The sequence below is a fragment of the Electrona antarctica genome, assembly GCF_951216825.1.
Source record: "Electrona antarctica genome assembly, chromosome: 15".
NCBI lineage: Eukaryota > Metazoa > Chordata > Actinopteri > Myctophiformes > Myctophidae > Electrona > Electrona antarctica.
The window spans coordinates 21445270-21470124 of NC_136796.1; the positions used below are offsets into that span (position 1 = coordinate 21445270).

General features: G+C 40.9%; 2 protein-coding genes across 2 annotated transcripts; both read left to right on the plus strand.

Annotated features, from left to right (window-relative positions):
• Nucleotides 1-6835: 6835 nt before the first annotated feature.
• Nucleotides 6836-8647, plus strand: LOC306937982 (leucine-rich repeat and immunoglobulin-like domain-containing nogo receptor-interacting protein 1; the record flags this gene model as incomplete). Its single annotated transcript, XM_079522004.1, has 1 exon — nucleotides 6836-8647. One exon carries the CDS (start codon nucleotides 6836-6838, stop codon nucleotides 8645-8647), a length of 1812 nt encoding a protein of 603 aa, XP_079378130.1.
• A 6050-nt stretch (nucleotides 8648-14697) lies between these two features.
• vps72a (vacuolar protein sorting 72 homolog a) lies at nucleotides 14698-22840 on the plus strand. Its single transcript, XM_079523090.1, has 6 exons — nucleotides 14698-15136; nucleotides 16053-16205; nucleotides 17941-18061; nucleotides 19353-19532; nucleotides 20348-20492; nucleotides 22221-22840. The coding sequence occupies exons 1-6, from the start codon at nucleotides 15020-15022 to the stop codon at nucleotides 22609-22611; spliced, it is 1107 nt and encodes a 368-aa protein (XP_079379216.1). The 5' UTR covers nucleotides 14698-15019; the 3' UTR covers nucleotides 22612-22840.
• The last annotated feature ends 2015 nt before the right edge of the window (nucleotides 22841-24855 follow it).

The window sequence follows — 24855 nt, forward strand, 5'->3', positions numbered from 1 at the left end:
TACAGTGACAAATTCAACAACTAAACAACTAATATTACAGTGACAAAAATTATATTACGGTACATTGGTCTATCCAGTCTGCCCCTTATTGTAATCAATAACCAATTGCTGTGATAAACCAATTGAACTCCAGCAACTGAGAAGTAGGCTAAGTTGTGTATGCGTTACTGGTGTTACCTAATATCCTACTTGTAATGTGAAATCACTGTTCTCAGAGAACCTGGGTTACCGTGTAACCCTCCGTTGTGCAAACAACAAGGAATGAAACCAGTGGTGGAAAGTAACAACATTACTTCAGTACTACTTGAGTACTATTTTTCTATTAGCTACTTTTTGTCTCCACCAGGCCGAAGGCATGGGGAGAGAGTATGTTTTGCACTCCGTCCGTGTGTGTGTGTGTGTGTGTGTGTGTGCGTCCGTCCTTCCTTCCGTCCGTCTGTTACCAGCTAATCTCTGCCACCGTTGGCCCGATCCATGCCAAACTTTGCACACACACTCCCTGGATGCCAACGACGAACCTCTGCCCCAAATATTCCTCAACGGCCTGTTATAGCGCCACCATGAGGCCGATTTAGGCAAAACACATTTCTGTATATTACTCGTACACATTTTATCCATACATCACACAATTCGGTATACACTATCTAGTGTATCATGTGATCAACACGGATCTGCACCATTTCCCATCTTCCATCCTGATTGGCTAAGATTGCCTTCCAAAGCTCACATGATTGGTCCGTTTCGAACAAAATGCCACAAATCACAAACACAGTGTGCAATTTCCGTGAAATTATACACGCACATTTCCACTAGGCCGAGGACGACATGCCACTCATTTCTTCCCCAAATCAGCCTCAAGGTGGCGCTATAACAGGCCAATTCCTGTTTTTAGCTATAACTGCATCGATCTGTATACAACTTATGTATGCGCACTCCCTAGAGGCCATGGAAAAACATTGTCCCTGCATCCCTCCACATCTGCCGGTTATAGCGCCACCATGAGGCCGATTTCTGCAAAACACATTGCTTATGTTAGTCGCACAGATTTCATCCAAATGTCACGCAAATCGGTACACATGATCTCTGTAGTCATGTGATCAAGACGAGTCTGTTGGATTTCTCAGATTCTACACTGATTGGCTAACATTGCCTTCCGGAGTGGCCCGTTTTGTACGAAATGCTGCACATGTCCTGCTCATCCAGAATTCTATCCTCATGCTATGAGTGATCTGGCTCTGCATTTCCTCAACAAAATGAAGAAAATTGTTGCAAAAAAATAACAAACAAAAAAACATGTTTATATTACTCCTAAACATTTTGCCAAACATCTCACACAGTCCTGTCCTCCTGGTGGAGACCTGTGCCCAGAAGGGCACTTTTTCTAGTTACTTTTACTTTCATACTTTTACTTCTACTCCACTACATCTCAGAGGCAAATGTTGTACTTTTACTAGTTACATAGTAGATTATGATTAGGCTATTATTACAAAATATTTACCACTTCAGCCCTATATTATATACTTTGCTTATTTGAAAAAAGCCAATCTACAAGCTCACAGGTCACAACGCATCGCACCGAGCTTGTAAATCTTCTATTTTCAAAAGATTTGTTATGAATTTTATAATCATCAGTTATCATATTATGATATAAACAGGACATTGCGCATAGTAGTCTACATTTACTTTTGGTCATTTAAGTATATTTTGATGCCAATACTTTTCTACTTTTACTAAAGTAAATTTTGAATACCAGACTTTTACTTGTAACAGAGTATTTCTACATAGTGGTTGTGGTTGATACACCTCTTCAAAACACCACCGAATGAAACGAGAGCAATAAAGGCATTCAATAGCATTTTGGCTGAGGTTCATCTTGCCCCCCCATTGCTGCTGTTCTTCTGGACAGAAAACTGCTGACCAGTGCAGGTTGTAAGGAACCAGATGGTTGGCCTGGTTCAGCATGGGCTGCTCTAGAGGGAAACACATACGGTGTACATATACCGTAAAGACACATAATAACCATGGGTGCTGTTTGAAGGTGCAGTATGTGATTTTATTCTGCTAAAATAAGTGCTAAATAGCTCTGTATTACTAATCATTGCTACAGAATTGTTCAGTAACAGGGGCCTCCCCAATGCACTTTAGCAAACAGAAAATGAATGTTCATGTTGGGAAACCAATTTTATCCAATCGGGAAAGATTTAAAGGGAGATAAAAAATAAGTTTTTGTTTTCTGAGCTCAATTTTACCCAACAAACCTGAACTTTTAACATTAAGTAGATTTGCATTTCACACAAGGACAGGTCAGGGCCAAACATTGAACAATACATTCATTTTTACATACATTCCCATACATTCACTCTCTGATTGAATGAAACTGGCAACCCACCTGAAAATGTATGTTTTGAAATCAATTATAAACACTTTATGATCTATCTGAATATAGAGATTTAACATTTTCCAACAACAAAACATTTTGTTTTAACATACTAACTATCACAAAGGAAATACTTATTCCAATGACCCAGGTTGACATGCTCCTATACAGTATGATCCATATATCATTTACTTTTCAATATATTACCAGTTCAATTTGATGTTACCAGAATTCTCTGCAGGCTGCAGCTCCAACACTGTTATGCAATTAGTTAAAGGCAGATTGAAGACTTAAAGGCAGATGGCAGAACTAAGACACATACAATTTGCAGACTGATTGCTTCTACATTCCCTCAGTTTTCTCTATTCGTCAAGAGTTTTGAGTTGATTTATCGTGAGGCATCATCTCTTTCTCTGATACATTTTTGCTTAAAGGTAAGGTAAGTATTTTTTAGGGGGGGTTAAAACACTTATTTTAACAAAGGAAAAACCTTTAAGAAAAAGCATGGCATTTATTTCTTTTTTTTTTACATTGCATTACATTGTGTAGGATGGGCAATGGGATGGGAACGTCGTGACTCGGACATCATGTGGACAGCATATGACGTCGCTCATCTTTGAAAATGGATTCCCGGGCATGTAATAGTCTGTGATGCTCCAGTGTCTCGTCCCTTCTGTCTTTGGGGTCCAAGGACATCAGGGGTCCTTGAGGGGGTCCCCAGATTACTGTATTATTATTTTAGTAGGCCTATAGCTATTAAAGTCAGTTTAACCACTAGTTTAAACCTATAATTTTACTTTTACAGTTAATATTGTAGCATATTCACACCAGAAATACGAGCCTATAGGCCTAGAATGGCTGTGATATTACATCATTACAGCTATAGATCACTACAATATGGCCTCCTGAGTCATCGTGGCAGCATTCTAACTTGTAGTGCAGCGTGTGTACTCACCCAATAATGAATTGCTGCAACTAGGGGTAAGCTCTATGGTCCACCATTCTTATGGTATGGGTTGCAACTTAATGTTCTGAAAGTAAAAACTACACTTGTGTGAAGTGAGCAACGCCTTTTACACTTATGGCATATAGTAAATGTGGCACTGTGGCAATTACGTCATAGTAAAACATTCCGTAAAACTTGGCTGCCACATGACGTCACAGGGGGCACACACAAAGCCACGCGTTGGAGTGGCCAGCGCCGCTCAACAACAACTTCACTAGTTTGTGTCCCAGAGAGACATTATCTGTTGGGTCTGGGAACCTGTAGAATGACCAGAGACTCTGCAGTATTATATCCATTTTGAAAATTGTGACAGAAATATATGTATTTAGTCAAACTAAATGGGCGACCATTGGGGGCAGCATACTCGGGGCCATGCAAGTCAGGAATACACTCCACATTCGTTGTGCATTAATCGTGTTATCTGATGTACTTGTTGTACCCGTTGTCAGCGTGATTTCTTTAGTGAGTAGTTTGGGTAATAAGTGGAATAAAAATGATGTGTGATTCAAGACCCCTACCTTTTGCGCGTAGGGGTTTTGAATCATCACACCCTGTCAGGGTTTATAATTATGACATCCGGCTCGCTGTTCATTTATCACTTACGTAATAAGCCCACTTCCTTCTTCCATCTGTTCTTTCATCAAAAATCTCTGAATTTGGCTGACCTCTGACTGGCTCCTGTCATCCAAGGCAACGCCCTGGACAGGTTCCATGGACACGTGTGTAAGCTCCCAGCACACAGCATACAGTGCAGTCGGAGCCAGCTCTTTTTCCTATGAGGACATCAGAGAAAAGGGGAGATCTGAGCTGTAACGACATGCTTCTTCCACACGACTGAATTTCAAAAGGAATATCCCAGATTGAGGATGAAGCCTGTGGAGGATTTTAAAAGTGTCATTTTAGTGCACTAGGGTGAGCTAAGTGACTCTTTAAAGGGCTGTTTGATAGACAATGTTGTGGATATTTCTATAGTTTTAACAGTGTAAAGTTGATTCAACAGCCAAAAACTAAATATCCTGCATTTGGTCTCTCCTCCAGTCTCATAATTGGCATTATACTGCAGGAGGAAGATACTATACAACCATATACTGTACTGTAGCCTACCGACAACTGTACTGACAACTTGTCCTCAAGTCCTCAAAAATTGAAGAGAAGGTGAGTTCTCTATACTTTCTTGTTTCTTTTTTCTTCAAGTTGTATTGAGAACATCTGCCTTTAAATGTCATACTAAATTGCACAGTTCCTTTGTAGTTAATGAGCTGTGAATCTCCAACATTAGCTGCCCTAGGGATTTTCTTTCATCGCTAGAACTCGTGTGTTCCAAATATTTCTGCTGTGGAAATAGCTGATAGCAGTCACTTTTATTTCATGGAAAATAACACCAGACGTGAACGTGAATACTAATAATACATCTACTTTCTGAATGAAAACTAAATTATTGTAGGTTCCAAAAAGTGGAGGGTAATTTAAATTTGTAATGTTTAATTTGATCTGTTAATAATACCGTACTACGGAGTCCCAGTCGAGATATTATCTTGACCGGTCGAGATAAATTATATTTCATACTATGGCCATTCCAGGGCTCCGTACTATACAAATTAAAATGTCCCACAATTTAAGATGACTTTCTGGTACTCATGGTCAATTCTGTAATTAGTAGTAATTTGGTATATTTATAATAATGTAGCACTAAAGCATCCACTCAAATCTGTCAAATAGTATCAACTTATGGTGGCATTTTCTCCCCACTGGGAAAAAAATATGTTAAGAATGGGTATTAAAATAGGTACATTTTATAATCCATTATGACTAATCTTTGACTGACTTTTTTAATATGCTCTATGGTCCCAGAACATGCTCTAATGTTTAACTTAATTGGCATTGTGTCCACCAGGTACTGTGCAATATTTGGCTTTTACTGTCCCCTGTTGGTGGATTCAGTAATGGTTTTGCAAATATGGCATCTCTGATGAAAATGTTTGATGGAAAAACGTTATTATTATCTTGATTTTTGCAAGCTTCGAGCTTGTGGATCTGCATGCTACTTTTGATACTTTTGTGTGACGCTGTAGTATGATCAAGACAGGCCAGTAGAGCATTCATTTACGAAAACAACCCACGAAAAGGTAGAATATGGAGTTAAGAGGTTTTTGTCTGACAGCAACAATTTATTACAATGCATCCACTAGTCTGTAGGTCTGAGTCATGTTTTAACCACTTGAACCCTATAGTGTCGCTTTTCTGGAGTTCAGCGAAAATAGCAGATCTGCAAGTTGTGAGCAAAGACATTATAGTGTTTAGAGAAAACAGAACAAATTATAACTGAGATAGAAACAACTATAAGAGAATGATCAAGTCCTAGATGAAATTCTGAGCACCAATGTTTTCTAAAGTATTTACTTCAAATCATGTATCTAGCAGTACAATCTTTTCACATCCTGCTGTACCGAAAACATTTGAATTGACCATAGACAAGGGCGTTAAAGATCAATCCAATGTAGATTAAACCTGGCACCATAGGTTGGGCAATGTCGATATAGTCACATTTCCCCAAATTCCCAAAGATTAAAAAGAAAAGAAAAGACAAGAAAAAAGGTAAAGACAAGACTATTGTATTAGTGTTCTATATGAACACATTTCCTGACATGCTGTAAATTAGAATCAGCGATGTATAAACATATTTCCTGTCATTCTGTAATAATAGTGCTCTGTAAATGTATTTCCCGACCTATTGTATTATTGTATTACAGCTCTAGTGCTACAGTATGTGAACAACAATATGTCCTGACATGCTGTTGTATCCTTAGTGCTTCTAGTACTAATACACTTTTGGTGTTTCTTCAGAAATAATGGAAGAAGACTGAACCTCTTCTTCTCATGTGTCTGGTTATGAGAAACTACTGCAATTTGTCTAAGCACAGTGAGTAACAACATCATGATGAGACATGGCATGGCATGAGAGACACACTCATGCCATGTTCCATGATACATGAACCAAGCAACATTTAGAGCTATAACAGCTGTATACAGTGTAATGGAAAAGTTACTTTTGGCAGGGAGTAATAAGTAATGTAATAAAATTACTTTTTAAAAGAGTGATGAGTAATATATTACTGCTGGTCGCTGCATTTCTGTTTTCCTACCAGTCACTGCTGTAATAGACGACATGAGACTAATTCATTAGAGCGACAGAAAGAGAGAGGAGTGTGTGTGTGTGTGTGTGTGTGTGTGTGTGTACTGTGTACGTGTGTGCGTGTTTGCGTCAATTTAACAAAGGTGCAGACTATCAGAAATCAGCAGAGAGTGATCGATGTTTGCACTACTCTATGCCGTATTGAAGTGGACTCGGACCCAGACTTTTTTTCCCTCCCTGGAAATAAAAACGTCTGGGTTTCCGAGGCTACTGCTGTAATGACTTCATTTATTTCTCTCAAACACAGGCAAGCCACCAGATGTTTGAACAGGCTGCTGTCCAGCGACACCTGAGCTGGGGTGCTGCTATCTACCTGTGGGCAGCAGCAGGTGTAGCATGTGCCCTGGACACACCCTCGCTTTGTCCCCAGCCTTGCCAGTGTGACTCAAAGGGGCGGGAAGTCAACTGCTCCGAGCGTCAACTTACCACTGTGCTTGATGGAATCCCTCAAGACTCTCAAATCCTAAATCTAACTCACAATAAGATCAAAACGGTAACACGCCAGCAGTTTAGGACCCTAACCCAACTATGGGACTTGGATTTGAGCGACAACATTCTGGTTCTGATTGAAGTGGAAGCCTTCCAAGGCTTGGAAAGCCTGCTGACTCTGCGTCTCGCCCGCAATCGGCTCAAGGTCATCCCTGTAGGAGCCTTCAGAGGCTTGGAGAGACTGCAGCTACTGGACATAAGTCACAATGAGATCCTGGTACTGCTAGATTTTACATTCAGCGGCTTGGCAGCGTTGACGCGCATCGAGACGGGTGAGAATGACTTGGTATTTGTTTCCCCACAAGCTTTCAACGGCCTAACTAGTTTACAAGATCTGCACCTCTACCGGTGTAATCTGACCACTGTACCAACAGAGGCACTCGCACAACTTAATGGGCTGACAAGCCTACATTTGAGCCGGCTCGGCCTCACTGCGCTGCCAAACAACTCCTTCCGGGGACTCGGGCACCTTAGGTTACTCGTCATCTCTAACTGCCCCTGGTTAGAGACTCTGGCGGGAAACAGCCTCTTTGGCCTAAATCTTACATATTTAACCATTAGCAACTGCAACCTTAGCTCTGTGCCATATGTCCCGCTGCATCATCTTGTGTACCTTATATATTTAGATCTGTCCTTTAATCCAATCACCTCCATTCAAGGGAACTCGCTTGGAGAACTGCTATGTCTTCAAGAGTTTCATCTAGTCGGGGGAAAACTTTTGCGCATTGAAGCTGAAGCATTCCACACTTTGGCACACCTCCGTTTGGTTAATGTCTCTGGGAACCTGCTGACCACCCTAGAGGAGACATCTTTTCATTCAGTGGACAACCTGCATATTTTGAGATTCAATAACAACCCATTAGTATGTGACTGCCGTTTGTCATGGGTGGCACGCAAGCGACTGTATTTAGATTTTGGTGGACATCCTCCGAGTTGCACTAACTTGGTCCAACTGCAGGGACGGACTCTTCTAGATTTCTCGGAGTCTGAGCTCTCCATCCTGTTCACCTGTCGGCGATCGCAGATTTTGAACTGCAAGCCTCGAGAGATGTGGGCAGATGACGGTCACACCGTTTTGTTTCACTGCAAAGCAGAAGGGGATCCTGTGCCTGAAATCAGCTGGCTAAACCCACAGCTGATACCTATTTCATCTGTTGGTAGAATACGGGTGCTTCCAAATGGCTCACTGGAGGTTCGTTATGCACAAGTACAAGACAGCGGTTTTTATGTTTGCGTGGCGTCTAATGCTGGTGGAAATGACAGCTTCCGCGTCAGGCTCCATGTCCGGGGCTTTTCTTCACCTTCCCGGTATCCCTTTAAATTAGGTTGGTTTCCCTCTCGATCCCCAGCCGTAAATGAAAGCCACCCGTTTGATGTGAAAACATTGGTGATAGCAGTAATGATTGGGTTTCTTTCATTCTCCAGCTCTGTTACGATATGTTTCTTTTTCATTCTCTTCTGGAGTAAGGGTAAAGGGCAACTAAAGCGCACAGCGACAATTGCATATGTGCCACGAACCACAATGAAAAATATCAACGGGGGCCCCAAGGAGTCTGGCAGGTATACAATGAAGTTAATTTGAGGCAACACAGCTCAATTTATCTCTCAGAATAGGCTATACACTGACACCACGCTAGACAGGAACGCCCAAAAACGTCACATCCGGTTTTAGCCTGGGGTAAGAATTTTCTATGGCTGCCAATGCAACTTGGTCCAATCCTTAATCACATACGGACAAACATCTATGCCGATGCTATCTAACTTGCGGAGGTAGCGTGCCTTGTCCACGGGCAACAGATCTTTCAACGTATGGCATTGCAAATACGTTTGATAATCGCAACTCTGCTCAATATTGTTTTGAAAATGCCGCAAATTGCATTGCAGTGAACGAGCGCAAATCACAACTTCCCCCGGGGGTGGGCGGAGTCACAGTTTGAGGCGCCATGGTGTCAGTGTATTTGGCAGCATCCTATATGCATGCACTGCCAATGAATGTAATATGTCACAATAGTTTATCCAATAATAGTAAAGCAAATTAATTCAGATTTTTGGTGATGATTATGAATGCCATTTGAATGTGATATAATTATTCATGATTTTAGAACGGTCAAATATATTGAAGTGAATGAAGAATGTAAATTAAGTAAAGGTTAACTGAGACTTCGGGATTGATAGTTCATAATTGCAGAAGTAAATGTGCATGAGATGGAGAATATTATTGTCTGTTAGGCCTACCACCATAATACAACTTTCTATGAAACATTTGGGGATATATAGATAATTCATTTCTCCTTTAAAGTTCATTTGTAATAACGTTATCTCTATATTTCCTATGATTTTGTAATAGATGTAATTTTACATACATTTATACTAATACTGCAGATCAATGGATTTCTGATAATAATTATGAGGTATATATTTTAAATGTGCACTGTTCAGCTTTAATCTAGAAGATTATACAGTAGACCTAAATAGGTACCTCCTACTCAGCTTCCCACATTAGACACAAATAAATGCCATGACTCAGGCAGTAAGCTCAGCTGAGTAGACCATGAATTCTTTATTTAGGCTGCAGGTAATGTCATCGTGCATAGGGTCCTAAAGCCACACACGCACGCTGTCTAAAAATAGCATGGTGATGCACACTGCGGTGCCCTTTGCTTTCTATTGCATTTGAACTTAATTTTCAACCTACCTTCATATAATTGGACACTAATGTTCATGATAAAATACCACAATTTTGTTCTACTCGGTCTGTGTCTCATAGGAGGGCTGTGGGCACTTCAGAAAACCGTCCACCAGTGACATCATCGATGGGGAATCCAAGCTAATAGAAACTACAGGCTTTCTATTCCTGAAAAGTTGCAATGCGATAATGGAAGCCATCGTTTCACGATAATACAAATCTAAATATTTTTAAAAAACTATCTTGTTGAAAAAAGAAGAATTGGTCTAACGATGATGCCACTAGTGGACGGGTTTCTGAACTGCCCACAGCCCTCCTATGAGACACAGACTGGTGTGCGGATGTTCTTCCTCTTCTTCCTAACTTTTTATCCCTCGATTTTGTAACCCATTTTTTCACCCCTGTGCCAATTATCTAATGTGATCCTGGGCTCTCTACACACCCTCCGCCAACCTAGTCCCCCATATATGGGGGACATGGGGAGAGCAACGGACTTGAACTCATGCTTCCTTCCTGCCTGAGTGTCCAAGTTGCTCCTTTACACGTGACAGGGGGGAGTTTCCCTGGTTGGACGTAGCGCGTGTAAGGAACACATTATTCCAACCAGTTCCTTTCCCCTCCATCAGGTGCCCCGGCTGGCCAGGGGGAGGCAGTTTTGTTTAGAGACCAGGATTACTGCATGTTTTTGTGAGGGTACCTACCCTAGGGGACACGGGGAGAACATGCAAACTCCGCACAGAAAGGCCCTTTCGCCAACCCCGCCTCGGGTATGGACACTGATGACGCGGAGGAGGAAACACGCCGCCAGCACCCACAGCGCCCCGAGCGGGAATCGAACCCAGGACCTTCTAGCTGTGAGGCGACAGCACTACCAACTGTGCCACCGTGCCCCGTTCTTCCTCTTCTTTGATGTTTGCCTTGATGCCTGACATCCAGCACCTGGCCTGAATATAGGCATTGAGCTGTGCACACAATCTTCTCTGTGAACTGTTCCTTTAAACAAATAGGCATCGAAGAATAGGCCTACCGGTAATTGAGACTTAGGTTTGTATACTTTGTTTCTACCATTTTGAATGTGTTTGTATATTTGATTTGTTGAAAATGACCTGGTACTGATGCACGTCCAGTTGTCCACAATTAAACTTTAATTGCATCTCTATTGATATGTATTTTGTTTATAAAAGAGGCCCGACATCCTGGTTATTTCCAGAGAGAGATGAGCAAAGGATCCACAAATTGCATTTTCTACACTGCTAAGTCAGTCAGTTGTATCTCCAGCACCCACTTCAGCAAGTAATTGGTTAAAGAGAAAGACATCATGGGTTTTCTAATCTAATGCTGCATTTTAAAATGGTATTCATGCTCTGAGGATCAGTCAGTGGTTGGGGGAATGTTTTGCTTATGCGTATTACTTGTACATTAAACTTGTATAATTCAATAAGAATAGCAATTAAAACAAAATGCCTTTTAGAGAAGTATGGAAAATAACTCCTTTTTAAATCAAACTAAAAGTATGATTTGTTATGACCATTTCATCTCAGCAGGAATATGTAGAGAATGACTAAAGGCATGTCCTCTTCATTATCATTAGCAATGTTTTATAGAAAATGAATGTAGGCCTACCGCTATTGATGTATGATGACATGCCTTGGCCAACAGAAAGGTGTAGCAAGGAAAAGGTTGGGGTTTTGCTGTAGCCATGGTCATCTGACAACCGGCCAACAGGCTGGCAAGGACTCAATGGTGAGTGCAACACATGCTGTGCACACATTCACATGCGCACCTGCAGGCTGACGCACTTTTTCTTTGGCTCTCTAGAAAGACCATCTTGTTTTGCTAGCTTATTTGCTCAGATGCAGAGCAACCACTGTTCTGTGGGGAACGATGGTTGATCACTGATTAGTAGAGTTGTTCCGATACCGATACTGGTATCGGTTACTCGGGCCGATACAACCCTCAAGTACTCGTACTCTGTACTCAGAACCAGCCCCGATACTTTGACCCGAGTACCAAAACATCCAATTGACATTAGGCTGAACGAATGCAACGGGATCAAGTCTGACCCAATACTGCAGCAAATCACCAAAAACAGCCGCTCTGCAAGCATAAATGACAACTGACAAGTGTAGATCAGAGATCCATCTTCATCTATGAGAAAAAGGGGGTAAAATAAATCGTTACGCAACAAAAATAAAGTACTCGTATCGGTACTCGGTATCGGCGAGTACAAAAAATTAAGTACTTGTACTCGTACTCTGTCTGAAAAATATATAGCCTATCAAGCCTATCTTGTGCACTATATCTAGTTCAAATAGCCGATCTACAAGCTCACAACGTGTCGATTTGGCTAGTTGGAACTTTTTTTTTTATCGTAAAGGGATACACTGAAACCACGCTAGACAGGAATGCCCAAAAACGTCACATCCGGTTTTAGCCTGGGGTAAGAATTTTCTATGGCTGCCAATGCAACTTGGCCCAATCTATCTAACTTGCGGAGGTAGCGTGCCTTGTCCACGGGCAACAGATCTTTCAACGTATGGCATTGCAAATACGTTTGATAATCGCTACTCTGCTCAATATTGTTTTGAAAATGCCGCAAATTGCATTGCAGTGAACGAGCGCAAATCACAACTTCCCCCGGTTGTGGGCGGAGTCACAGTTTGAGGCGCTGTTTACGCGCCGTGGTGTCAGTGTATAAGGGGTAAAATAGGGCTCATATTGTCCAAATAACTGGCATGAAGCAGTCCTAAACCAGCCAGCCCTTGTGTATATAGGCTAGATGCTAATGCTAACTGTGCATAATCTTCGAGGCTATATCTATCTGAGTCAAATGTAGCCTACAATGAGATTACATTCCACACACTCGGCACTCCCACACACACGCCCACCCACACACACACACACCTGAGGCTGACCCCCCTCCCTCACAGCCTCTGCCATTCACCAGCATCTCCCTGGTTGTGCTGGAGAACACGACATATAGGCCTACCAGACTGACGTCTGTTGTCCTAATGTTGGCAAGTAACTTAATACTTTCAGTTTCAGTAATATTATTACTTTTTTCCAAGAACTAGTAAAGTAACTAGTTACTTTCACATTTTGAGTAATAAAATTACATTTACTTTTTTCCAAAAGTAACTAGTTACTATTTTCACGAGCCTTGGTGGTACTGTGGGCTTGAGTGTTTATTTATAATGGTAGACTGGGTTGGGATGGAGTTGCTTTGCAGGCTGATGGTCCACTCTAGAGCAAATACGGAAACGATTCGCACGTGTGAAGTATCAGATGTAGAAGGGCGGGCCTTAAACCATCTGGAACGCGGAACAAACTGGGTAGTGTGAGAATCTGTTCAAAGATTGCGTTTCATTATCATATTGAGCTCAGGTGTGGTTTTCATTTAGTCTGTCATTTATGAATTCATACACAGTAAAAGTTTAGGGCAGTATTATGCGTGTCTTAAGTACCAGGTCTTATTACTTAACTTAAGACCTGGAGGCGTGATCAATGCCATTTGGCTATTCTGAGTGGCCAAACAGCATTGACCACGCCTCCAGGTCTTAAGTTAAGTAATAAGACCTGGTACTTAAGACACGCATAATACTGCCCATGTGTTCATTTAATTCAAATGAGTGTACAAATGGAACCAAATGGACCTATCGTGATGTGTACACTATACAGTACACTTTTCAGAGTTAAATAAAGAACTGCTAATGTTGAAAATGCAGAAGCTGAAGTAAGACTTTTGGGGACAAACGATGCAATTACTGGGGGCGAGAAAGAAAAGTAATACGTTACTTTTGGCAGGGAGTAATAAGTAGCCTAATATAACTTTTTTTTAAAGTAACTTGTAATAAGTATTAAGTAATAATATTACCATTTTAGAGTAACTTTGACAACACCTGGAGGCTCTGATAGCTCATTCATCAGAGGCCAAGGTTATGTATGGTTCACCTCCCACATCCTTGGTGAGCAAAACGTCTTAAGGCATCACATCTTAGTTCTGTTTGTTATGTTTACCCTGCTGCGATGTGTGGCAGGGTATTGTATGTATCACCCACCTCTGGTTCCATCAGTGCATATGTGTGTATGAACAAAATATAACTTGAGAATGGATGAGCAGATTTTCATGAGCTGGTTTGAGGCAATCAACAGAGATGAGGTCATGCAGGCTTAAGTAAGTAAGTACATTTTATTCATGGCACTTCTCACAGAGAGAGAGATCTCATACAGTGAGATTAAAAACAAAACAAGGTATTAATCCTTGACTTGAGGCTGATTCTGATGTCTTCTAGAGTTTTCTAAGAGTTTTCTGGAGAAAGAAAAAAAGTTTCATGTCAAGGACACCAAAATGTATTTGGCCGTCGACCACCATCTGAAAATGTTTTGTTCCAGGGATCCAGGGGACAATAAGCAATAATAATCAGAAAATCTAACAAGCCAACATTTCTTTGACGTATATACTATAATTCCCCATAAGTAGGCCTATGGGGGAGTGTGTGTGAATCACATTGAGTGACAGAATCGGTTTGGTCAGTCGACTGTCTGGTACGTGTCTCTACCTGGCTCAAATCAAGTAGCCTATGTGTGTAATACTGATAGTAAATGATCAAAAGATAAAATATTATAGTAAAGTATATAAAGTATATAGTATTTATAATGATAAATGTATTGAATCTTTTTCTATTAGGATTATATGGCCATATTATTGGGATTGTTTTGGCTTGTTTTTCGAGGGGAGATTTGGCTTATTTCTTGCTTATTTAAGAGTTGGGTTGTTTTTGGAGGTGGGTTGGCTTATTTTCTCTCACGAGAGTTGGCAACACTGCTCTGACAGTGTATGGATGGACCATTTGCACTGTACACTCACTCATAGGGGGCCTTGAAATGAAAATGTTTGAGAACCGCTAGGACAGGTCATAGTTAACCTCGCGTCACCAGACGAACCAGTAGATGGCGACAATGCACCTCACTTTAGTTGCCAATCGTTGCAAATTGAAATTGTGCAAAAGCACAACAAGAAGAGATGGCTGAGTGTTTTGTGTGTGGTTGTTTGTTTCACAGCCACACATTGTGATGTTTGATGAGTGAGATGAGACTCACAAACTGCCTTTGTAATCTAACAGTTGTCATCTAGGAAAGGACAGCGAGTTACGGAGTGACCAAAGTCACCAAACGAATGCAGGCATCCTAAGGTTGTAGCTGAGCAGCATCTAAGCCTTTGTTGCTAGTGAGGAGTTAGCTTAGCTAACTAGAGTTAGCACTGCAGCCATGAGTCTGGCCGTGGGACGGGAGCCCCGCAAAACTGCGGGGAACCGCATGTCCAAACTACTGGATGTTGAAGAGGACGACGACTTCTATAAGACCACTTATGGCGGATTCAACGATGTGAGTACAAAGTCAACGTAATGTAAGTTAGCCGACCCATAGATAGCTAGCAATGCTAATGCTAGCATCTTGGACATTGACAGTTATGGTTCCCTTTGTCGGGACTATACAGTACCCCTTTTATCTATCTGATTGATTACCTAAATAGTTACTGAGTGATCCTTTACGCTTGCTTGCCCGTTGATGTTTTGCAACGATTATTAGCAGACTAGCTTAGATGAGTGGTTCGTAGCCCTGGTCCAATGCACTGGATCAGAGCTGGTGGTTCGTAGCCCTGGTCCAATGCACTGGATCAGAGCTGGTGGTTCGTAGCCCTGGTCCAATGCACTGGATCAGAGCTGGTGGTTCGTAGCCCTGGTCCAATGCACTGGATCAGAGCTGGTGGTTCGCAGTGCGTGGCTCCGGCTCGGGGGTCCCCGCACGATTTTGTAAGGGGTCCGCAGTTAACAGTAAATTGACAATCAAAAAAGAATATACCTGGGGTGGAAAAAGAGAAGGAAAAAAATGAATCAAAAGTAGGCATACCGTAATCAACAAACAACTATAAAAAGGAGGCACTTTTTTCTTTTGCACAAGAAATAAACTGCCACTCAATAAAACTGCCAAAGTTTTGTAGTGATATGGCAACAATAAATCTAGAAAGTCTGTCTTGCAGGCCTTTGTGAAATTCAAAGTGTCTACCTGATATGTGACTTTTTTCAGGATTCAAATTCAAAAATAGCAAAAGTACTTTTGATGCTTTTGTGTGACGGTAGTGTACTGTAGTATGATCAAGTAGGGCCTTAATTTACCAATAAAAATGGATATGAGGTTTCTGACAACGATAATATGCAAAATTCGGAGAAGGAATCACTACCTGTACGACACATGAAAGTATAATGTGAGTATGTGACTATCTATATGTCTACCCCCCCAGGAAGACGGAGATGATGAGTACCATGGAGAACATTCAGACGACGAGGACGAGGTGGACAGTGACTTTGACATTGACGAGGGCGACGAGCCGGACAGTGACCAGGAAGATGAAGGACCTCGTAGGAAGATGCGCGTCATCACTAAAGCTTACAAGGTAAACTTAAAGAGTCAAAGTTTTGCTGCTAAAATGTGTCTGAATCAAGTAGTGCTAGTCTGGCACAACCTTTAATAGAACAAATCAATTATACTTTTTTGACAGGCACTATAGCCCTTCCAATGCATGGTTTTTGAAGATTACGTCATATGGCGGCCAGTTCTATGGACTTTTTTGTTTGTTTAGACTAGCACTTAATAATGACATGAATTGAATGGCAGTGTCTTTAGGGCAGCAGTTAAACATTGACGACGTGAGATGTCATGTGGCCGATATATATAAATACAGTTGGCGTACCCCACTCACTTTACACAAATGTTTTTTTAATTTAATTTATTTAATAAGATAATTGATTAGTAATCAATCCCTATTATAGTTAAAAAGGTTTTTAGTACACATTTCATATACGAAAAAGTCCTTCTGCACACCTACAAAGGACAGGTGCGTCGGATAACAGGAAACTGATAGGTAGAAAAAAGAGAATCCCGCACACTGTCTTCACTTAGGTTGGTTTTTATTGCAACGTTTCGGTCGTCAGACCTTCATCAGGCATAAAGCAGTACTGACAAACAGTCAGCATAAATACATCTCTGAGATCAGCGGGGGCCAATCAATTCTCTCCATGGTAACGGATTGGTGTGTGTCATTTGATTGGCCCCCGCTGATCTCAGAGATGTATTTATGCTGACTGTTTGTCAGTACTGCTTTATGCCTGATGAAGGTCTGACGACCGAAACGTTGCAATAAAAACCAACCTAAGTGAAGACAGTGTGCGGGATTCTCTTTTTTCTACCTATCAGTACACATTTCATGAAAATAGCAGATCTACAAGGTCACAATGCATTGCAACACATTGTGAGCACAATTGCTATTGTATTTTCACTATTCTTTTGGCGACACTGTTGTGCGTTGAAGTATGAAATACTGCTTCTGTGGTTTGTTGACATATAAAAAAATGTGCTCCTCAATTATTCAATTAATCAAAAAGTAATCGCAAAGAATAGTTGCAGCCCCTAGAATCAAGTCTGTACTGCTTCTGAGGAAGTGTAGCGCCCAGGATTACATTAGATAATTGACACTGGGTGAAAAAATTGGTTACAAAATTGGGGGATAAAACGTAAAAAAAGAAGAAAAAAAAGAATCAAGTCTGTACTTGGTCAAGCAGAATAATTTAATTAGTGTAACTACACAGAGCTTATTAATTCACCATTAACTCCTATATATTACTCATCCCCAACATTTCTGTGTTTGACCCAGCGGAGCTGCTCAGACTGAGCGTGCAGGTTGCAGTTAGTGTTTAACCCATTAAAACCACTTAAACCCCATACGTTTGTACACATTATGAGCTTTTATATCTGCTATTTTCTGCAAACGTTTTCCCCACAATACGGATGCTGGGGTTTAAGTGGTTAACTAGGCTACTGTATAGGCCTGTCACAATTATTACATAATCATCTAATCACAATTATTTGAGCTAATCACAAGTCGTTTTCATGTTGAAAAATGTCCATACATTTTCAAACATTTTTCAAATATAGAATAGCAGAACTACAAGCTTACAACACGTCACTTTGTGGCATGCAATTTTCTTCAACTACCCCCAAAGCAGAGTGGTCTGAGGTACAAGATCCCTGGTCTATGGGATGGATGACTTATCTTCCGGTTCCCCATATCCTGTTTAATACTACCCTAAAACCGAAACAAACGTGGTTTATTTCTATTTGTTTCATCTAAGGAACCTGTGAAAGTTGCCAAGCCCAAACCCAAGAGACCTGCTGTAGAGCTGAAGAAGACGGAGAAAGCCAAGGTTGAGTTTAAGAAGAGGATTCCACAAGAGTTCCAGGACTTTGGAGAAAGTAAGATACCTTCCATTACTCTTACATCACCCCAATGGTGTGGGAATCAATCTACACCCGAGTATGATGTAAGAGCAAATTGCCACTGTGTGAATATAGTCAATTTGGCTTACACGCGTCATTTGTCTGTATGAATTCAGAACACTGGAATTATTTTTGCAGGTGATGATTAATCTTCCTTTAGTCACCATGCCCTGGTGAAATCAGAGCCATTACTCATATCCGTGTAAGCTTCCAATTGTATAAATACGTCGTTGTTTCTCATTCTTTGAACACTGCAGATCTACCATAAAGAGTTGTTTAGGGATTTCAAGATTCAAGAATGTGAGAAACAGTGAGAAAACTAAAGTCAAGTGTCCAGATCAAAGGAAATTGATCACAGACATTTCGTCATTCCGGTTTTCTCATTGAGAGATCTCCCCTTTACTGTATTATACACTGTGGCATTTGGATGAGTGACAAAATTACTTAAAATAATCATGACGACAATCTCATCAAGAAATGGTATCGGACAAAATTGGGCTATTAGGAACAATGTATTCTTTCCCATGTTCCGCAAAAAGAGTAATCAAGGCAGTCTTGTTCTCCCATGTTAGATTATGGAGATGTGAGGAATTATAGACACACACACAGCACCCACTTGTATCACCTTTAAACCTCTTGATGCCATATACCAACACTCTTACATTCATCACGGATCATTATGATGCCTATCACTGTCTTCAGTAATACATTGACTGGCCATCTCTCTGTGAGGGATGTCTTTAGTAGTTTAATATTAAGAAGGGCTTTATCTGTGCTTAATATTAAACTACCACCTTAGCTTATCTTCCCTGTTGGACTTGGAACATTTGGCACCCATTATACTACCAGAAATGGCCTTGTACAGCACACAGAGGTTCCTAAAAAGGACCTGAGCACAGATGGATTTACTTTTCATAAGTAATTCCTTTAAACCTTATGAGGTGCTTTGAGAACTAATTTCACCGATATAGTCATGCTGAAATGGGTTTATGGAGCCTTAAGTAATATAATACAATACGTGAAGTCTTTTAAAGTCATTCTCAACCGGTTTTGCATTGTTATGCACTGTAATACACCAACCTCATCGAGGCAAATGTGTTAAAATAATTCTGATTAAGACCTAAATTTGAATGACAACTGTGTGTTTAACTATTGGCAAAACACAAACATTTATCATATCTTTCAGATGAAACGTGCTGTTTTTGTTCATATAAAAAAAGGTTGGTCCTTCAAATTCATTAAAGGCTGTTCACATTATCTTCCATAGCGGCTCGGAAGTCTGTGCGGCAGTCTACCAGCGAGCACACTCGAAAAACAAACCTGCGCTTGCAAGAACGACAGGATGCCCCGAGGCGTCGGAGAGGAGCTCACCGCGACCGGCCTCTTACACAGGAAGAGCTGCTGGCGGAGGCCAAGCTAACGGCTGAAATCAACATCAGATCTTTAGGTAAGAAAACATGTTTGCATTTGCAACCTATGCTACCCTCACTCACTCGTACCACTTAGAACTCTGCCTGAATCGGTTCAGTAGGCTATTTAGTTCTGTATTCTCTCTCAGGCATTGTACTGTCTCAGCACAACACAATAAACACCAACTAGATAAAGTGCCCCTCGGGGCACAGGTCTCCACCAGGGCAGGTCAGGTTGTGGCCTCCTGTTGGCGCTATAATAGGCCAATGTGAAAAGGGTGCCATTTCTTCTTACGTTCTAATTACGTAAATTGAATGCTGTGTTCATGATTTGAGGCTTTTTGTTCAAAACGGGCCAATCCTGCAAACTTTGAAAGCCAATATTAGCCATTTAGGATGGAATATGAAATATCGGACAGATCCGACTTGAACACATGACTATAGAGATAATGTGTAATGATTTGCGGGCTTTTTGGACAGAATCTGGAGGAGTAATATAAAAGTCGGCCTCCTGGTGGCACTATAACAGGCCGTTCTGGACAATTTGAAGCAGAGGTTCATCGTTGGCATCCGTTGTGCAAAATCGACCGGATTAACCCATTAAGAGTTTAGGCCAATTCTACAAATTCCTTCTAAATCAGTAGTTCTCACACTTTAAAGATTTTAGTAAACGTAAAAAAAAGCAGATGTACAAGATCGCAGCGCTGTATAAACATGCTGTGAGCTTGTATATGTGCTATTTTTGAATAGCCAATTATTCAAACTAAAATCACGTGGAAATGTTATTTGTATTGTCTGTTGTGTGTGCTGCTTAGTGATGATGCAACTGAACTGATTATTTCCATTCCTGAAGAGAACTACGAGAGGTTGGAGGCCGATAAGAAGAAACAGGTGCACAAGAAGCGGCGCTTTGAAGGCCCAACCATTCGCTACCATTCAGTCCTCATGCCTCTCGTCTCGCACTCCATGCTAAAGGAAGAAAATGTGGACGTGGAAGGGTAAGGACCATCTCCGTTAGGGGAGACTCTTTTCCTGTTTTTTTGCTCGCTGTGTGTGAAAGGCTCTGCGAGAAGATATAGCGCCGATAAAAGTGCTCTCTGTCTGTCTGTCTGTCGTGTCGACTGTAAGATGATAATGTGTATATATAACCTTTATTCCTTGGGTAAATCCCTGTCCTGTGTCCTACATGCAAGCTATATTAGCCCAATGTTGATGTTAAATAGTCTATAAAACCAACGCATTTCACTTGAATAATGTTGATAAAAGCGCATCGGAATCAACAGTGCAGAGCAAACCTTTGGACCGTGTGTGTGTGTGTGTGTGTGTGTGTGTGTGTGTGTGTGTGTGTGTGTGTGTGTGTGTGTGTGTGTGTGTGTGTGTGTGTGTGTGTGTGTGTGTGTGTGTGTGTGTGTGTGTGTGTGTGTGTGTGTGTGTGTGTGTGTGTGTGTGTGTGTGTGTGTGTGTGTGTGTGTGTGTGTGTGTACATACATACGGAGAGAGACAGAGTTATTTAATGAAACTCAAGATTTAACGCGCACGTAGGCTATCACAAACATTTCGCCCTGTGTAGCCTGGCTATTCCTGTGTGTGTGTGTCGTGCACGCAGCGAGAGAGAGAGAGAGATGCGTCCTGTGTCGGTCTCGCACTTGTATCACGGTATCCTGTACGTGCGTGAGATGTCAAAATGAATTGGAATAAAAAACAAATGATGTAGCCTATATGTATCGGGTCTGGATCGCATCTTGGTGAACTCTTGCAGTGTGTGATCCCTAGTCGGCGACCAATCGTTTAGTGTGAAAGCCAGAACGATATGACAGACGATTTTAAAAAAAAGACTGCAGTGTGAAATACATAACGATCTGATGACTCGCAGACAACTTTAAAACCTACAGTGTGTAGGGGCCATAAGCTTTATCACTAAAATGGGTAGATGGATCCTTTCTGAACGCAGTAGTAATAGGAAAATGTGTGTGGTGGAGGTAAATCACCGTTTCCCAAACAGACGGTCCGGACCTGTTTTTGTACCCATTTTTAATATCCTTTGCTTTTATTATTTATTATTTCCGAAATATCCAAATAATTCAAATCTTTTCTTACATTCAAAACAAACTTTTCAGAATTATTTCATAGATGAATAAATACAAATATTAATAAATTCCATAAGTTATACAAAAATAATTTAGTAGTGAATATACTAACAGCTTTTGTGCTTAGATTAGGTATTTTCACTATAGCTTGAGTCCCGGGAAGACATGATAGAATTTGGGTCTTGACTCTTGAGCTTAAAAGTTTATGAACCTTTGTTTTAAATGACTCAGACAAGGAAATATACGTCCCAGGCATTAAAAAAACAGTAACCTGAAGGATGTATTTACAAAGCCTGGTTAGGCTTTTTAACATATTTCTTCCTAGCTGGCTGTTACTGTCTTTTTGATTGCCCGTGACCTTCGTTTTGTTATTTGGCTATATCTTCCTTGCAAGAGCACTAGATTATATAATTTTCCAGTGACTTTTATTCACATGAGTGCCTGGTTGTTTGTTGAAACTTTTTTAAATGAGTTGAGAGAGGGAGGTGGGAGTGGGAGATAAGTATACCTACTGGTTACACGCAGAGATAGTGCTCATTAATCTTCTCATTATAATGGTGGAGAACGTGACTCAGAATGCAGTGCATAATTCAGAAGTGTCAATATGTTTTCTTTCTATGATTCATGCTCTTCTCAAAGGTTGGATCAGGACGTTCCTCAGACGGCCCCAACAAATTCAACCGTGCCTTCGCAGCTAACAGCGGGAGGTTTGTGCTCTCGTACTTACATAACGTTCAGTGACGACGAGGCTATGGAGGTGGGCTTCCCGGGCAGCGCACAGGTATGTCCCCAGCTGCCCGCCCAGGAGGTGTGCCCCGTTACCCACAAGGCCGCGCTGTACCGAGACCCAGTCACCGACATCCCCTACGCCAATGCACGAGCCTTCCGCATCATCCGGGAAGCCTACCGGAAGTATGTGGCTGCTCACGGGTTCCCCAGCACTTCGGGAGTGGTGACAGGACTTGATACGTCGGCATCAAAAGGCAGCCGTCAGAAGATGGTTGTCAAGCAGAGTGCCCTTGCAACATGAGACTTAAGGAAACATGATTTTTTTTCTTTATTTATTTGTTACCTTGACTGAGTTGATTTTTTTTATGGACACAAAAAGGGCGGCAATAATGACAGTGAGTGTACATATTCTGGCTCTCAAAGTGTGAAAACGTTAGTCTCTCAAGCATGTTCATAGGCATGGGTAGGTAAAGCTGATGCATAAGCATATAACAGGGTCCCCAGTCCCCACAGTTTTGGAATCAGAAAAACGTTATTTAGAAATGCATGTGTTTTGGAAAATGTTTGGATATAAATTATTTAGGAATATATATTTTTGTTTTAAACTATGTCCCAAAACATATTACGTGAAATACGTAACATGGTAAGAATTAGTGGTACGCTGCACAAGAGTGCGGCCTAATGTATACAGTCATTTCACATGACAAAAATAATAGATCTAAAATTCTAACACGTTGCACTATGTTATGTTGTTAGCTTGTAGATCTGTTATTTCTGTCATGCGACTCCTTCGCTCGAGTCTGCCTTGGGGCATTGATTGACAGGTGTAAGAGCCTCACTGCACTGTATGATTTATATAGGCTGGGTAAAATACTTATTTTACCCAGTTAACCCTGTTATACTGTACAGCAGCCCGAATGCCATCTGAATTGTCTGTTTACCTAAACAGACCTTATCTACTCTTGTCCTCTTTCCTTCAGAATACCTCTGGAAGGATTAATTCCACTTATATTGCCACATTTATCAATTGCCACAATTATCACGTCAAGTCGTCAACATAATTTCTTGAAATGTGACTTTCATGTGCAACTGTTAAACATAGTGACACAACCTTGACTTTTCACTTTGTTTTAGGATGGGGTGGATGAGGCCTTACCTTTTGGCAGAAATAAATATAGTTTGTTTTTTAAGATGGGTTTTTATAGAAATCATTGTTAACAAAATAAAATGTTAATTGTAAACAATTGAATTTGTATTTTTTTGTTAGACAATTTTTATATTATATTTTCCACCCAGAAGAAACATCTGTTGTGACATAGTCACAGGAACTGAGTCAATGTATTGGACATATATCTGCTTATGCTTTAAAACAAAAATAAATAAACTAGTTCAAATAGCTGATCTGCAACCTCACAAGGTGTCGATGCACTATTTTCACAATTTAAAATGTTTGTCAAAATAGTAAAACATGCATAAAAGGTTTATGCATAAGGGTTAAGGCGGCACACCGGATAGGGCCCTTACACTTCCTCAAGGAAGTTGCCTCTTCTTAACGAGAATCAAGACCTTTAAGAAAATAGCAGATCTACTAGATCACACCCCACTGAAACTCATTGTGAGCTTGTAGAATGGCTATTTTTAGCAAGTGTTATCGCTGTGTGAGTGTGACAGGGTATAATCAAGCTTTATTAGGGAGGCTTGATAACATTTCCATAATCAACTTGGGGCCAATTTATGGGTGATTAATGCATCTTTACACCTGGAATCTGTTTACAGAGAGTCATCTGCATGAATAACGACTACATTTGATGTCAATTTGAAAACGAGGTGTTTCTTTTCTCCTAAAGTAGGCTGCTTGACAATGGGGATTTGACCCGTTTCATAGGCAGGGCCAATGCATGTTGAATTAAAACAAGGTGTAATAACTAAGCTTACTCGTGAGCTTGTAGATCTGCTATTTTCAAATATATATATATAATAGACCAAACAACTATACAGATGATTCAAAAACATTAGTGATTATCTCAAATAATTGAAATCAGGCGATTAATGTGATAACCCTATTGTATCACTTTCATCTGGGCTCTCAGACAACAATTAAATGCAATTTGAAAGATAATGTCCTCATTTTTGCACCAATTATGTCCCAAACGAGCTCTCTGCTATCATAGCTTGTTTGGGACACAGCAGTGCTATGGTGTTATGGAACCAACTGAGCAATGTTCTAAATAGGAAGGGATGGGGACTATCATTGCTTGCTCTAGTGTGGTAGTTGCCATGGAAACGAGTGTAGGTGGTGTACTCTTTCGTGTTGTACTCCTTCCCTTGTCCTCTCGGCTCGTCTGTTGTTCACCCTCTGTTGTTATCCGCAACAAATAACAATAGACCTTTAATTCTCCAGGTTTACTTGAAGGCTTTCTTGTGGTTCTCTCAATTTGTGGACCAATAGCAATACGCTCCTTTATTTGGACCAAATCCCATTGGCCAGTCAGTCAAGCCTCTAGCCTAGTTTAGTAATAAATGCAGCAGCATCGGAACACTGTTG